Raw genomic sequence first — 15,150 nt, forward strand, 5'->3', positions numbered from 1 at the left:
ATACATCCCTCTGTGAATGTCCGATAAAATTTCCTTATTTATTGGGTTTGGACATATAGAAACAATCACAGATAACAGGAATAGAGCTAGCTGGCAACTGCCACTAGGAGGGGCACAACGTCTGCCGGCTCTAGAAGAGAAAAGGTACATAAATAATCGTGAAAAGAAGAACGGGATAGCTATTCAGAGGGAGAAGACGTTTTTTTTAATGGAGCAGGAGGGGAGAGAACAACACAATAATGAAAAATTCATGCGCGTCACACAATTATCGGGCGGCACTTAACGACAAGAAAATGGTCGAAAAAGTGGCACAGAACTGGAGCAAGATGGTAAGCTATAATTGCCTAGCATTTTTCTCCAAGCATAGAACCTCCAAGGACAGCAGCCCCGGAAAGTTGAATGGCAGGCCGGGCTGTCCCATTGTATTGTGCTATGTCCTTTTCCTCAGGGAGGAAAAACGCCGGAAGTCCACTAGACAATACTCAATTGTTTCTAATTCGTTGCAGAAATTGCACAAAAGAGAAATCTTTAAACCAGATCGGCGCATGTCCAAATTTAGGGGCGGTAAGTTTGCTTGCTTTCTTCCTGTATTATGGTGCGTGCCCACTACGGGCAAGTGGCCAAGAAGTCGGCGTTTATACGGGTGGGGGGAGAAAAAACTTGATAGAAGTCAGGGTAAGGTTGAAATTGTGCAGGCACTCCAAGTGGATAAACTAAAGTTGGAGACATATTCTTTCATTAAAGAGAAACCTGTGCTTTATGAAAGGATACCAAATCTGAAGGTAATAAACTCTAATCAAATCAAATTTGTGAAAGATTGAATTACGAGCTCTAACGTTTAAGTAGTTATTTTCCTTCTTTTAAAAGAGGACAAAATGCGTGGGACAGAAAGAAGCCCTCTCGTCGGTACACACTGCCCCCCCCCCCTCTAATATGCATACCTGATTTGACTTACGACTATGAATGAATGATTCAAATGTGCTATGGAAGATTGTCCATGTTGTATTGTATGTGACATTAGGACATGACAAAAAACTATGTAAATAAAAGAAGAGATTGGGCAGAAAATTGAAGGAAAATAGAAAATAAATTTAACACTGAGTTTAACAAGAAATGCTTCCTGAAACAAACATGGGGAAACTTCTAAACGGCAGAACCATCCTGATGGCAGCGTGGAAAAAGTGCTCATTCAGAAACATAAAATTACGCGAGTATGCAGCTTCTTCTCTTTGCTTGCGCAAATTGGGCGAGTCCTCGGACTTCGGCGCATAGTTCGCATAGCTCAGCGGGAGGATGCGATGCGAACCCCTGCTGAGGCCGCCCGGACGTCAAGGCCGAACGTCTGAGAAAAACTGTCGTCGAACCATCGTTGCAACGTGCTTCATCTTTATATTAACTGTAAAACCATTGTGGAGAATGTCATCGTCTGCATTACACATAAGCACCCCGCAAACAAAATATTTGTGTGTCGCGTCTGTATACCCTAGAGCGTTCCAAAGATTGGCGTGTTGTTTTGGATTTATTAGTAATGGCCGTGCCCGTTGGTACGTCGTCGTAAGCGTCCCCCTACAATTCATTCAATGACCAGGCTGGACAAGGGTCGTCGGCCCCTTGTTCGGGAACCAACGAACATTAAGCGTCGGAGAACGGTCTGCCTATTCAGTCGCGGAGGGAGGTGCCCCAGATGCGGACATCATTTAAAGAAGGAACAAAACGTATCGATCTATTGAGAGGCGATTCGACGAGAAACAGTTCAATAAATGTCATTTACGAAGTCACCAGCGATATTCCAAACAATCCGCTCTGCGTATCCCTTGCGAGAACACATTTCTTCTTTTACGTGCCTAAAGGCTGAGCACGGTTGACGTATTATTGATGACGGAAATGTGATGGCGAAATGAGAGAAGTATGCCTGAATGGAGAAAACCTTGTCCCCGTGCAAACATCTCAAGACACCTTGCTGTTCGTCGTGTACTGACCAAAGTGGTACACGTCCACCCCCGCGGAAATGGCGCCGTATGCACATTGCAGTATTTTTGCGCAAGCTAAGACACACAATAAATACAAAAGGCCAGTGACGTGCCTTGTACCAAATTCGTCTGTCGTATAAAAGAAAAGTAATGAAAAGAAGGCAAGTGGGACCATTTCTCGCTTCCGTCACGTGCTCATATGAAAACGGCATAAGAAGCTAAGATGGTCAGTAAGATTTGCATTGAGGTATCAGGGTCAACTACTCGGAGTGCCCTGCGACATCTGATTGATGTATGTCATTTCAAGAAGAACGAACTGCATATTTCTGCTGACGACCAATATGCGTGTCTATCACGGAAGGAAGATCAAATAAACATGCTTGTATGAGAGCCGAAGCAAAAATGGCGCTTTTGCCATTACGTACCGGAGTCCGCAAGGATCGCTTTACGCTCGACCATTCATAGGTTTATGTTCATGAGGAAGCACATGGACACGTGCCCGAGCAGGAACAGCGAAATTCATTTAGGTCACAGCGTTGCGAAACACAAAAAGCCAAGGATATAGCTCCCTTCGTGGCAGTTCAGCTATAGGACTTCCAACTCGGACTGCTTTCAGTTAAAGCGGTAAGTGTTTTGAAGGGGGCGTCAGACCTATGGGGCATTGATTTCTAACTTAACAGTTAAGATTAGCTGACAGCTCGGCAACATCCATGAATACATTAACGCGTGTAGGATGAAGATACGATGGAACGAGCTAACGACGTTTAGGTTTTGCTTTCTATAGGCAAGTAATCGCCATCTGGGTTTATTGTGTATACTCGATTACCGGTAGTGCAAAACAAAGATGGTGCGCAGTTTTACTATTTTTTTATATGTGTGGTTAAATTGTTGATGGTGAGAATATAGTAGTGATGTTTTTGTTTCACTCACTGCTCTTTCATAAATTCGTACCAAGTTGCTGGCCGCCGTGGCTCCACTGTTTTCACTTCTCCCTCTCTCTCTCTGTGTGTGTGTTTTATTTTTGGGTGAACGAGGCTAGTCGCATGCCTTCGGCGAAATTCAGTGAGGTGCATAAATGCTAAGCAATCAAACTCTCGAACAAAAAACACAGACGAACTCAAAATTTAGCCTGATCATGACCAACTCCAAATGTGCCCGAACTAGAGAGGCAATAGGCAAAAAACTACGCCTATATTCTGTCATTCAGGGCTGAAACGTACAAGTATGAAGGAAGTTTTTTTTTTAATTGTTACTTCCTCATTCCTCACAGTGTCGCACTTCGTTATGATCTCTTGCCGCAGATGAACACCACTCAAGAGGTGTTGAAAGTTTCCTTCATACCAGTGAGTCAAGCAGTTTTCACAAGTGCATATAATCTCGCAAGAAACTATTTGCCCGCCTGCGCAGCATGTTGCGCTGTTTTGAACATGAGCGAGCAGTAAATGTACGTCTACATTTTGTGTTCAGAACGTTGTATTGCTCTTGTCTTCATTCTTGAATTTTCCACGCTTTCATTGTGAGCTAACAGAACCGGCTCACGCAAGCACTATATATTCAAGCTCCGCACCCCAGATATAGTACGCTGAGTGATGAAACTCAAACTGTCCTTTCGTTATCCTCGACATAATTCGTCAACCGCCACGGTGACTTACTGGCTACAGTGTTTTTTTTTTCACTGGCGATATGGCGAAATAAAGAAAGAAGAAAATGTCCATGCGCTTATATACACCTGCAATCAAAAATAACCATAGCCATGCACTATGGCGTCTTTCATAGCTCATAATTGAGACGTTAAAGCGCCATCAGTCATTCAAACTAACCAAGCTCATTTGGCAAAGAAAGCTATCGGCACCCACCTATGCACTTGCGCCACAACCCCGACTAATGCTACGGTGCATTACGATATTATGTCGGACATGGCTTAAGGAAATAACAGTCTCGCATGCAGTCACTCGTACGCCAGCGCTCACTTTTCTTAGTGCGCAGAAAACACGCGTGCGCAGTGTATTGACGCCAAGTGAGGACGGCCCTAACGCAGTGGCCTCCGTACTCGACCGTCATTTACCGCGGTGACAAGCTGGCAGTGGGCGGGCCCTTGGGTCAAATACTGGACGCCCTCACCACCAGCCTGAACATGACGTGAGTTCAGTTACTTCCGTTCCTCTGTCTTGCCTTCGATTTTCCCGAAGTAAACTTCATATAAAAGTCAAGACGGACGCGGCCTTGACTTATAATTTAGAGCACTTCATTCAAGGTTGGAACTACTACTCAAGTATGCTATGTGCGCAAAATACTGAAACTCAATACACTTGCTTCCAATATGCATAGAAGGAAGGGAAAGAAGCTTCCCACTAGTCTATACGGCTTTTTCTCACGCGATTTAAATGACACTGAAAAGTAAACCATCTGGCTTCAGTCGCATTCTGCTTAATCATTTTACTTTAACCGTCTATTGCTAAGAACCGCGAAGAGCCGCAGCGCGGAGATGGCTGCATGAACCAAAAATTGCGCGATAACAGGACAAGCGCGGCGTCGACTACTGACGTTTCATGTTTTGCAGTCATACAGAGTCGCTGTTTAATTAAGCCATTTTAGTGTGAGACCAAGTAAGTGGTACAAATAAATGTTCTTCACTCGAAGCAGGTTTGAAGCAATACTTCCGTCGGATGGGCAGATGGGAATCCGGCTCCCAAACGGGTCTTGGACAGGAGTCGTCGGCAACGTCCAGAGAAAGGTATGTACGTCTGAAAGCGCTGATTAACGTCTTACATATTATTAGATGAAGATTGTAACAAGCACATAAACTTGCTCTTTCCGCACACTTGTACGACCGCTTACTCGATTGTTCGCAGAAGAAAAAGAGAAAAAAAAGAAGATGTGCAGATACCATCGAAGATGATTGTCGATGTAAGCGAATAGCAAAATGAATATGAGTTAGTGCACCACGCTATTCCGAAACATATGTTTTTAATATAAGGGGGGAAAGTTTGCATGCGTGCTGGCCTAGCATTCATCTACAGAGAGAAATGTGAAATCAAGCACACAGCTTCTTCAACAATCAGTTAAGAAAGTTGAGAAACAATAGTTAAGAAAGAATCCCCGATAATTAAAAAAAATCTAAACACCGCCGTAAACGTGAAACTTCTGTGGATTAACTCATTGAAAGAACTAGAGAGAGAGGGGGGGGGAAGAAAAATCGACCTCTAAATTGAACTTGAAAACATTCAGAAGTCCTCTGTGCATCCAATGTCATTCTCCTCAACAGTTTCGAGCAAACCATTAGATGTTTAAGACTTGTATTACGGAGTACTACAATTACGCGCGTATTTAGTCTCTGGATGACGCGTTAGAGAAAACACTGCGTCACCACGGTGGCGACATCGCAAGCCGGACATGCTTATCTAGCTTACAAGTAGAACACGGTTAGTGGGTTACCAAAGCGTACAGATAAGCTGTCCCGCAGTGATGTTTGCTGCCGGTAAGCCCCATGGCACCCCGAAGCCAAACAGAACCCGTTTGCTGGCAACAGTATCTTGGCTTAAGCCAGTTCGTGCTTGCCGAGACTCATGTTATTTAGTGCGAAAAACGACGAAACACGCAACGCACGCACGCACACACACACAAGGAAGAAGAACAGACCCTGCAGGATGATGCGCATGTCGTGTGCAATATGTTCTTGTGTATCCGTGTGTCGCCATTTTTTCGCGCTAAATAAAACGATTCCTGTTCGCTCGCCTATATATGGGATGTGAGAAGATTGATTTCAACGTTTCTCGCTTCACACACCAAGAGCTATTATTTAGTTTGTGCATTCAGGCTTCTATTTTAACACACATTTGGGGATGAAAATTCTTCGTACACAATCAGTTGCGAGAACCTTTTAAACAGCTGCCGTTCTAGCCTCGACGCAGCAAATCTACAGCTGCGGCATGCTCATTCAAGTACCTTGCAGACATCCGATCCTTACACCGACTGCCCGCGTACGCAGGAGGTGGACATGACCATCGTGCCCATGATCCAGTCTCACAGCCGCATGACGGTGGGCGAGTACGGACCTCCCATCATGTACGTGCAGTTCGGCATCCTCTCGGGCAGCGGCGTGAGCACCTCCAACGTCTTCGGGTACATACTCACCTTCGACTGGAAGGTGAGCACGCGTGCGACTCACTTGCAGCACGTGTCGAGTGGTGCACGTGTTTCCGCAAATGAGTGTGTAGCCCCTAACCGCATGAACTGTGTCGTTACCGCGTTTTCAACATTACGATAGCTTCATTGTCGTTTATTTATTTATTTATTCACTTGATTGATTGATTGATTGATTGATTGATTGATTGATTGATTGATTGATTGATTGATTGATTGATTGATTGATTGATTGATTGATTGATGACACGGTGAAATTGAGTAGTCGAGGTACCCTGCGCTTCAATCGCTCCACAGCAACCGTTTTGTGATAGAACAGAGCATATAAGTATGTGTCTGAAATGTGAGAAGCCACTCATACAGTAAAAGAGTATATATATATATATATATATATATATATATATATGGTCACCTAAACGAGGTGTGACCTCATGTTAATGAATTTATCTCGCATTTGCCGTTAAATTGTCAATGAATTTTTTTTTACCTTAACAATTGAACATTGGAATGCTTTACCTGGAGATGGTCGTTCGTTTCCATTGCCCAACTTTTTCTCTGCATTTGATGCGTGACGTTATTCCCACTCCTGCAAAAGCCAGTATATACAGATAATAAATAAGAAATGAGAAGCCTGTTTTGGAGCGCAAGTATTTAAACCAGGGTGTGAGCATCCAGCGCAGATCCGGGCGCGAGATGCCGACATACGAACAGCAGCAGCACGGTGCCGTGCTGGGCCCTACTTTTTTTTTTTTTGTAGGCTCGTTCGAAACACGATGCGCGCCACTCAGATAAACTTTTCTCGTTACCGTCATCGCTCCGATTCTATCAATAGCGTTATCGAAAATAAGCTTTCTCGGAAAGCAGCAGAAGCAGCGCACCTTGATAAGAATGAGTATGACAGTTTCTTTTTTTTTTTCTGAACAACGTGCAGTTTACGAACGAATTACGCAGATACGAAGAAATATTTATGCACGTATCAAATAGAGAGGTAATTAGTGAGAATGTATGCGTCTTCGATGGGGTGGGCTGAGCTTCCATGCCTATTGACAGCAGCCGACTTAGTTCATTTTTCTTTTGCTTCGAGCAAGTTAATAGGATGGTGGCTTGCCAACTGTGCCAAAGTGGCGGATTCACATCGTATTACATGGATTACAACTCCAAACTTCTAGTGCTTAAGGAAGAGAGTAGCCAGCATGTGACATATCGCTCAGTTTCCCGCTTCTCTTTGATGCTTCTGAACCATGAACAAGGACAGTTTTTGCTGAACGCCACGACAATATTACTCACGCAACTGCACATAGCGCAGAGACTTGCGCTGACTAAGCGCAGACAAAAAAGTCAAAATCACGCATATTGTGGGGAGAATATGATTTGTAGAAATCTAAGAGCGGTTGTACTCTGCTAGGAGACGCCAGACGTGAGGTGAAACTTGGCAAGCAACAAAAGCACATTACGCGAGCCTTTTTTAAAGCCGTTGTGACCACGTACTGAGAAGCAACCATGAATGAAAGTAATGTAATGAAAGCAACCATGGTTGCTTTCATTAGCGACTGCAGTGTTATTCTTACAAGAAGTGCTGATGAACTATAATTCATCTAACTATAGTTTTGAACTATAGTTCATATAGTTCAGTTGGCTCTCCCATTTTCGCTTTGCGAGCCAACAGCGAGCTAGCCTAACAGCTGAAGTGGGAGCTTCAACAGAAACGGCAATGCGGCGGTGCCCTTGACACGTTTCGCCGGCAGAGCACAATTGGCACGCCCAGTTCATCGATGCAGACGTCTGTGCCGAGGTGGCCGCATAGTTACCACCACGTACCTATCGTCTATCTCCAGTGGCGCAGGAGCGACAAAACGCAAGCCGAGAGTCGAAACCGTGTTCTCGTGGTGTGCGTCGACTGAAAAGTAATTATTCTGAAGAATCGCTTATGTATGAGCACTCCTTTGCACACGGCTCAAGTATATATGAGCCGTTTCGAACCGAACTGCTAACCGTTACTACCTTATTTTATGTTCAGGTTTGTTTCGGGTTCAGGCACGTTCTAAGAATATCGGTCCCAGTTCATGCTCAACTCCGGCAATAATTCTGGTTCGGGTGCGGTTTTCAGTTCTGGTTCGGGTTTGGGTTCGGGATCGACACCCTGATTCAAACCAACGTTGCCGCCTTGAAGACGATGAAAACCTGAATTGTTGGGTCTAACTTACCGAAACTGCTCAGTGAGTTAAGAGGACACCGTAGTCGGGAGGGCTCCTTAATTTTAAACCTTAAGCTAAGTATAGGCGAACGTTTTCGCATTTCGTCTCTTTCGTAATGTGGCCGCCGCGGCCGGGAATCGGACCCGCGATATGCATACGAGGGAACGGATGTTTGTTTACTCTATAGCTCACTGACAGAGGCCAGAATCGAAGGAATAGTTTCATCGATGTCACAGAAAGAAAAAAGAAAAACGTCGAATATTAGTTGAGTAATTTGCGGCTGTTTCAGCTCGCAACATAGCCTCACAGGCTAAAACAGAGTCGACCGCCATCACACATGCATAAAGCTATAGGCAAAAGAAAAAGAAAGTCAGAGAATTCATTAGCACATTGAAACAATGAAATAAGATTTAACAGGATCAAGGAGCACTTAGACAAAATGGGCACTCGACCTTGTCATTAACATCACAGGCTAGTAACATTATGACATTCATCGAATGACTATGCGCTGTCGCTAATCACGTCACAATGGTAAATTGCTGGGCTAGTTGGTGGGACATTTTGGGCAAAGCGAAGCGCTTAAACAATATAGAAAGGCAACTATAGTGTGACCCGCTGCGGTGCCTTAATGGCTATGATGTTGCGCTGCTAAACACGAGGTCGCGGGATCGAACCCCACCCGCGGCGGCCGTATTTCTATGGGGCGAAATGCAAAAACGCCTGTATCCCGTGCATTTGGGGCTCGTTAAAGATCCCTGTTGGTCAAAATTAAACCGGAGTCCCCTTTTACGGCGTGCCACGTAATAAGGTTGGAGGTTTGGCAGGTAAAACCTCAATTTATCTAACTGTGATGTCCACTCGGAATTAATTCTGCGATTACAGCAGTTCCGAGATATGCATTCCCAAAGTTTGCGATGTAATGTGTTCCAGTAACTTTTGAGCTGCAATGCATAAAAAGTCACTTTGTTAAAAAGTAAGTGGAACAAGAGTGCATATTTACCGCAAGTGGGATTGCGCTTCTGAAAAGTGCCCTAGGTAAATCGGGCGCGGTGAAACAACGCGCCCTCCGACCAACGATCTCCGATAGCGCCCCTGGTGCAAGTTTCGAAATTCGTTCCAAGTGGATGTGTCTTGTCAGATCACTGTCTTTAGTTCGTGTACCACAGTATGTGCGCTAAAGGAATTAGTTGAATAATGAAATTGTGTTAATTAGTTAGTTATGCATTTTGACTTCCACTCTAAGTAATGTCAGGATCTGCATGTATTCAAGGCGACCACAGTCGATTAAAGAAAATCACATTAACGTTCAAGTAAAACACTCGGCGTAGTCAGGGTAAGCAAGAAGTACGGGTACGGTTACGTGTGTGTGTGTGTGTGTGTGTGTGTGTGTGTGTGTGTGTGTGTGTGTGTGTGTGTGTGTGTGTGTGTGTGTGTGTGTGTGTGTGTTTGTGTGTGTGTGTGTGTGTGTGCGTGTGTGCGTGCGTGCGTGCGCGCACGCGTTTTTAATATAGCACCAAGTCTGTGTGGATTTGGGGAATTCGACGTGCCATTGCGCGGGCGCATTTCACCTTTGTTCTGCAATCCTTAAGCTACACGGTCTCTTCGCTCCGAACCAGTTGTCAGCGCCACAGACCTTAAGACCCCACAAGCCGTATTCAAGTAATTTTTTTTCTGAAGTTGGATTTATTCGTCATTTGTACCACTGCGGAGTGTGCGCTAATACACGTGCCGTTTGATCACAGGTGTGTTAACGCACGTGCAAAAACAAAAAAGATAAAGAAGAGACAAAAATCATGTGACCATGGATCTTGCTTACTCTCGCTATATATGCCTTTTTTTTTTCTCGTCGCAGTCATTAAAATATTGTTAGCCTGCGCTTCAGGCGTGTCTAATGTCCTAGCTCTTTAGGTCCGTGTTGAAAACATTGCTTCGTAGCGCAGTGCTCCGCCATGTCACAGAACCAGGTGTCCCGCTATAACACATTAAAAAAAGACAAAAAATTGCCAGAGAACAAAAAGTTCACGCCTCGCAAGCGAGGGAATATACAAGAGAAAATACATAACATGCCTTGTCTTTCGTTTTTAACTTGAAACAATCTCGCAACGCACGTATCTTCCCAAAGCTTACTCGGCTCTACAAATTCAATTGAACCCTCGTCGCTGACAGAAAGTTGACCCCATGGAGTGGTCTCCCATCTCGTGCTTAGCAAGGTTCCTTTCGATGTATACGCAGGTTTAAGGAAAGCGCTACCTCACATTCGCCATCGTGTAGCTTGTTAACTCACTTAAGGCAGCTAGCGGTTGTTTCCAGGAACGCCCGCCCTCATCGCTGATAACTTACAATCGCCCGCGCAGGTTTGGGCTCTCCTTCTCAGCGCCATGCCCGTGCTCGCACTGCTGATAAGCCTGTCTGAAACCATCGTTCACAAGACGTCGTGGAGGAAGATACCACAGAGAGTGCACGAATGGGGTTGGGAACTCTTCAGGAACCTGCTCTACGAAAGTGCGTAATGGCGGGCTCTGCTTTTTTTTACATTTTGGCATCACTCGCGCACACGTTGCACAGTTGCAGGCAAGGAACGCAGTAGCACTGGTGTATACACAGTTACCTTATTCTAGTTTCTTTGAAAGTAAAGGCAAGCAGATTAAGAAACATACACCTGCTTGACTATATACATGTCATTCGAGGGGTCAAATGACCATGGTAGTTTCACTTTTGAGTCGCATAAGTCGAAAATCCAAGCACGCTGATTCCGCCTTCTAATCTATCGCGTCCGTATTATACCAGCGGTCCACAGTATTACGGCGCATCCGGTGCCAGGATGGCGCTAGCCGCCTCACTCAATTTGAAGTTCACTATCGGCTGGTTTTCTTCTTTTTTAATGCGATAGCAATTATATGGACACTCCAAGTGCATTGCTACCGTCGCCGTCGGCGTTACCGTGAGTTGCCCAAGGGTGACAAAATCGTCGCCGTGCGCCGTATGCAGTATGTGCGAGAGAAATCGTGGAAGGGGGAGCCGGCGATGGCGGCTCAATCTCGCGCATGCAAGCGAGGAAAGCGAGGAGGAAGCGCGCCGTGTTCCGTCGCGCGTAAGGCTCGGAGGGAAGGATAGGGAGGCGGGGGTGAAGGCGCGTTCTACTCCGGGATGCTGTATCTTGAAAGCCACCTGCGCCGGGGACGGAGTCCGTCGCGCGCTGTGTTTTCGCGGCTTAATTCGTGTTGATGCGAGACGCAACACGAAGTTCAATTCACTCGCTGCTGCTGCCGGGCTCCTCACTCCAGCGTTTTTTTACAGCGAGTTTCCGCGGTCATTACGCGGGCGTGACACCATGCTTGTTAATTTGGTTAGTATGCCTATGTTTACAAGTTGATACGGTCGACAAAACTAATATCTTCATTTCGTATACCTAGCTGTCCACTAATATGCTATCGTAATCGATGCTTCACATGCCGCGAGAAACTGCGATTTTTTTTCTAGCTATTAGCAATGCTCTTCTACAGGCTATATAGACTGGGCTTGACCGAGCACGTTTCCAATGAGGAAAGGAGAGAGGCAATAACGTGCCCGAAGGAAACTATAGAAACGGTTGCATCTGCGAGGTGCGCGTGTGCAGTGCAACTTTACGCAGGCACGCGCTCGAGCGCTAAACCACCTCCCGCCGTCCTCCTTAATTCCAGGTTCACCGCGCATTCCCACACAGCCGTCTGCGCGCGTCGTCCTGACGGCGTGGCTGCTGGCCGTGCTGGTGATCGCCAACTCCTTCGCGGGACATCTCAAGTCCAGCATGGCCATCAAGAACGAGCCGGCGCAAGTGGACACCGTCCACGACGTGGTATCTCAGCGCGGCCTCAGGCCCATCGTCTGGAAAGGATCACATTACGAGGCTTTCCTATCGGTCAGTTCCAAAATGCAAATTCTTGCGGGTGCGCATTGTCTTTCGAGAAGAACACACAGAAGCAGTAACCCTGAGAGCACGCCTGAGAGGCGTGCTCGAAATAATGTCGCAAACCGCCGCGTAATGAAGACAGAATTTTACACTAGTAAAAATACACGCACTTTCAATTGCTCTAAACGACTGCCAGGGGTAATAATATCAGCAGAAAACTGGTCAAAGCTTTAAGCGTTCTTCTTCAAAGCCACAAAACGTAGACTTGATTTATCCAATGCTTCTTATTAAGCAGCCCGCCAGCGTACACGTTAGCCGCGTCGTGTTGGACCGCATGCGCAGACTGCCCGCTCCCCGGTGCTGAGTTCGCTGTGGCGCATGGTGGCGCGCACCAACGGCTCCCAGCTGGGGCGCGACATGTTCCGCGACGAGCACATGCGCCAGGTGGTGGAGCGGCGCGCCGTGCTCATGGTGGACCACATCTCGCTGCAGTGGCGCACGGCCGCCTACTGCCGCCGCACCCTGCAGGTGCCCAGCTTCCACTTCGCGCGCGAGCACGTCGACGAGAACCCGCTCTCCTTCCTCATGTCGCGCAACATGCGCAGGGACCTGCACCGGCGCATTTACTCGAGGTGCGTGCTTGCGTGCAGTGCATACACACGAACCGACATCGCTTAATTAATGCCTCTGGTGAGGTGTGTTCAATAGCGGCAAAATAGTGGATGTGCCGTGTTCCTCGTCTATATATATGTCGCTTACGCCGTTGATTCCCTCGGACTTACCCAATGTGTTTGTTACTAGCACTTGAATGTCTAGTTGCGGTGACTTATTGGCACATTTCACAATCGCAGAAAGTGCGGAACATACTGGTTTGTTTCGGTGTTTTCATTTTATTTTTCTGTGCAGTTGATTGTCCACAAACATTTGCAATAATTGTTTTATTGCCGGGGAAATGTTATGCATCCGCAAGTTGTTGAATAATTTAAACATTTTTTTCCTGAGGAGAAACCAGCGATAAAATAACGACCAAAATGTGTAAGCCTCCCCCTCCCCCGCCCCCTCACAAACACACACACAAAAAAAGATCAGATGACCAGCTGCGGTGGCTCGCGAACGATGGCGCTCGGCGGTAGAACAAGAAACAGCAGGATCTACATCCGCTGCAGCAGCATCATTTCGACAGAGGCAAGTTGCAGGAAAACCAGAGAACAGACGAGCTAATTGGGCGATATAAAGGATGCAGCTTCGCATATGTTCCAAAGCTGCTGCACAATTGGCTGTGAGGGATTGTGAGGAGATATATATATATATATATATTGCAAGACTAGACATGTATTTAGAAAATTAGGAGTTCTTCAGCGTAATCCGTCACCTTCAAAACATGGCAGTCACAACCGGAAGTAGAAACGCTGCGCTCTGAAGAACTGAACTGAACGCTCAGTCCGTGGCACCGGTACAACACGAGCTGATGTTACTGCAGGGGATCATGAGCTATCTGGAGGGTCGCATATATTTAGGTATAATCTAAATCTGCTTAATGTGGCCGGACGGTATTGCTTGACTGTGATAATGCGCTTCGAATTTATTTGTTCGGAAGAGGCACTAGTAGGCTCAGGCGGCTAGAACTTGCCATGACATGAGTTTGAACACATGAGTTTGAACTTGTCCGGTGCCGGTTCTTCTGCGTCGTCCAGAGCACTCCTCGACGCGTAACGCGCAGCGAAGCAGCGCGAATTACAGTCTGTTTTCCTCGCGCCAGCTGGCGAACATTGCTTCATTTGTTAACCCGCTGGTCGCGTACATAGCCTCCGCGCGCTTACCGCGGCTCGGTGCAGGATTACGTGGATGTACGAAAGCGGCCTGGTGAGCAAATGGATGGCCGACAGCCTGGGCGACTGGCAACGCTGCGTGCGGCAGGCGGGAGGCCACGCCGCGGCCGACCTCAGCTTCACCGACACCCTGGCCAGCTTCGTGCTCTGGGCGCTGGTCGTGGCGGCTGCCGCGGTGGCCTTCCTGGTGGAGCTAGTGCTGCACCCGCACTCTCTCGCTCGGCGCCCGCAGAAGCTGCTGCCCGGGGCCGCCAGGGCGACCCTTGCCGAGCTGAGAAGGTCGCGCATTCCGCGCTCTAAACTACCCGCGAGGCGACTGACTTCTGCCAAGCAGTGACGAGTCTGTGCTCCCTCGCTGAACGCGTGGGTGGGCTGGGGGTAGACGGAGGTGGGCGTGCCGAGTAAACGCAGCGCGGACTCATCATTTCTATATCACCGCGTTTACATACGAGCGCATACGAGTGATCGCACCACACGAATCAAGGCCGTATTCACAAAAAACTCTCACGCTAAAATATTGCGCAAGATAAAAGTTCTGCCAATGCCGATGCTGGAGATATTATTAGCCAAAGCGTCCGGCCAATGGCGATGACCGCTTTGGAACGAGAAGCTTTGTCAATTCGGCCCCAGAAGACTAGCATGGTATCAGCAGAATCATGGCTAGTCGGTGTGCCATACTTCCGGATTAATGAACGGCGCTAAACAGACGCGGACGGAGGACAGTGGCCCCCGCCCTGTTTCTCCATCTGTCTTGCGCCGTTTGTTTTTGCTAAAGTGTAGCGCACCGTTGATTCAGACCGACAGATCAGAATACATGTGTCCTACAGCTCTGTTATATACATTTCTTACGCTATTTAATTCAACCGTGACAGTTGCTCTCATATTCCTAGATACAACATTTCATAGTTATTCTATGGCGAATTACAGATCAACGTTATCCTCCATGTCGAGAGTGCAACATACGCAGTTTTCTCCCATCCTTCCTACGATCTCGGTAGTATTTTGGGACCCGGAGCTAAACTCTTTCCATGGCCATGCACGTAATCTATGAGAAATTTAACCGTCTGTGGCATATTGCATACAGAGCTAGCTTCGACTAACTTATTGTTTTGACTTTAGCGCGT

The 15,150-nt window shown here is 46.9% G+C and overlaps 2 protein-coding genes across 2 annotated transcripts; both read left to right on the plus strand.

Moving 5' to 3' along the window:
• Positions 1-293: 293 nt before the first annotated feature.
• On the plus strand, positions 294-10,818 carry LOC139057125 (probable glutamate receptor). Its single transcript, XM_070534899.1, has 5 exons — positions 294-329; positions 4,009-4,109; positions 4,614-4,704; positions 5,959-6,117; positions 10,663-10,818. The coding sequence occupies exons 1-5, from the start codon at positions 294-296 to the stop codon at positions 10,816-10,818; spliced, it is 543 nt and encodes a 180-aa protein (XP_070391000.1).
• Positions 10,819-11,869: 1,051 nt separating this feature from the next.
• LOC135898834 (uncharacterized) lies at positions 11,870-14,363 on the plus strand. Its single transcript, XM_065427997.2, has 3 exons — positions 11,870-12,206; positions 12,540-12,829; positions 14,033-14,363. Exons 1-3 carry the CDS (start codon positions 12,096-12,098, stop codon positions 14,361-14,363), a joined length of 732 nt encoding a protein of 243 aa, XP_065284069.2. The 5' UTR covers positions 11,870-12,095.
• Positions 14,364-15,150: the final 787 nt, after the last annotated feature.

Source organism: Dermacentor albipictus, chromosome 3, assembly GCF_038994185.2.
Source record: "Dermacentor albipictus isolate Rhodes 1998 colony chromosome 3, USDA_Dalb.pri_finalv2, whole genome shotgun sequence".
Lineage (NCBI taxonomy): Eukaryota > Metazoa > Arthropoda > Arachnida > Ixodida > Ixodidae > Dermacentor > Dermacentor albipictus.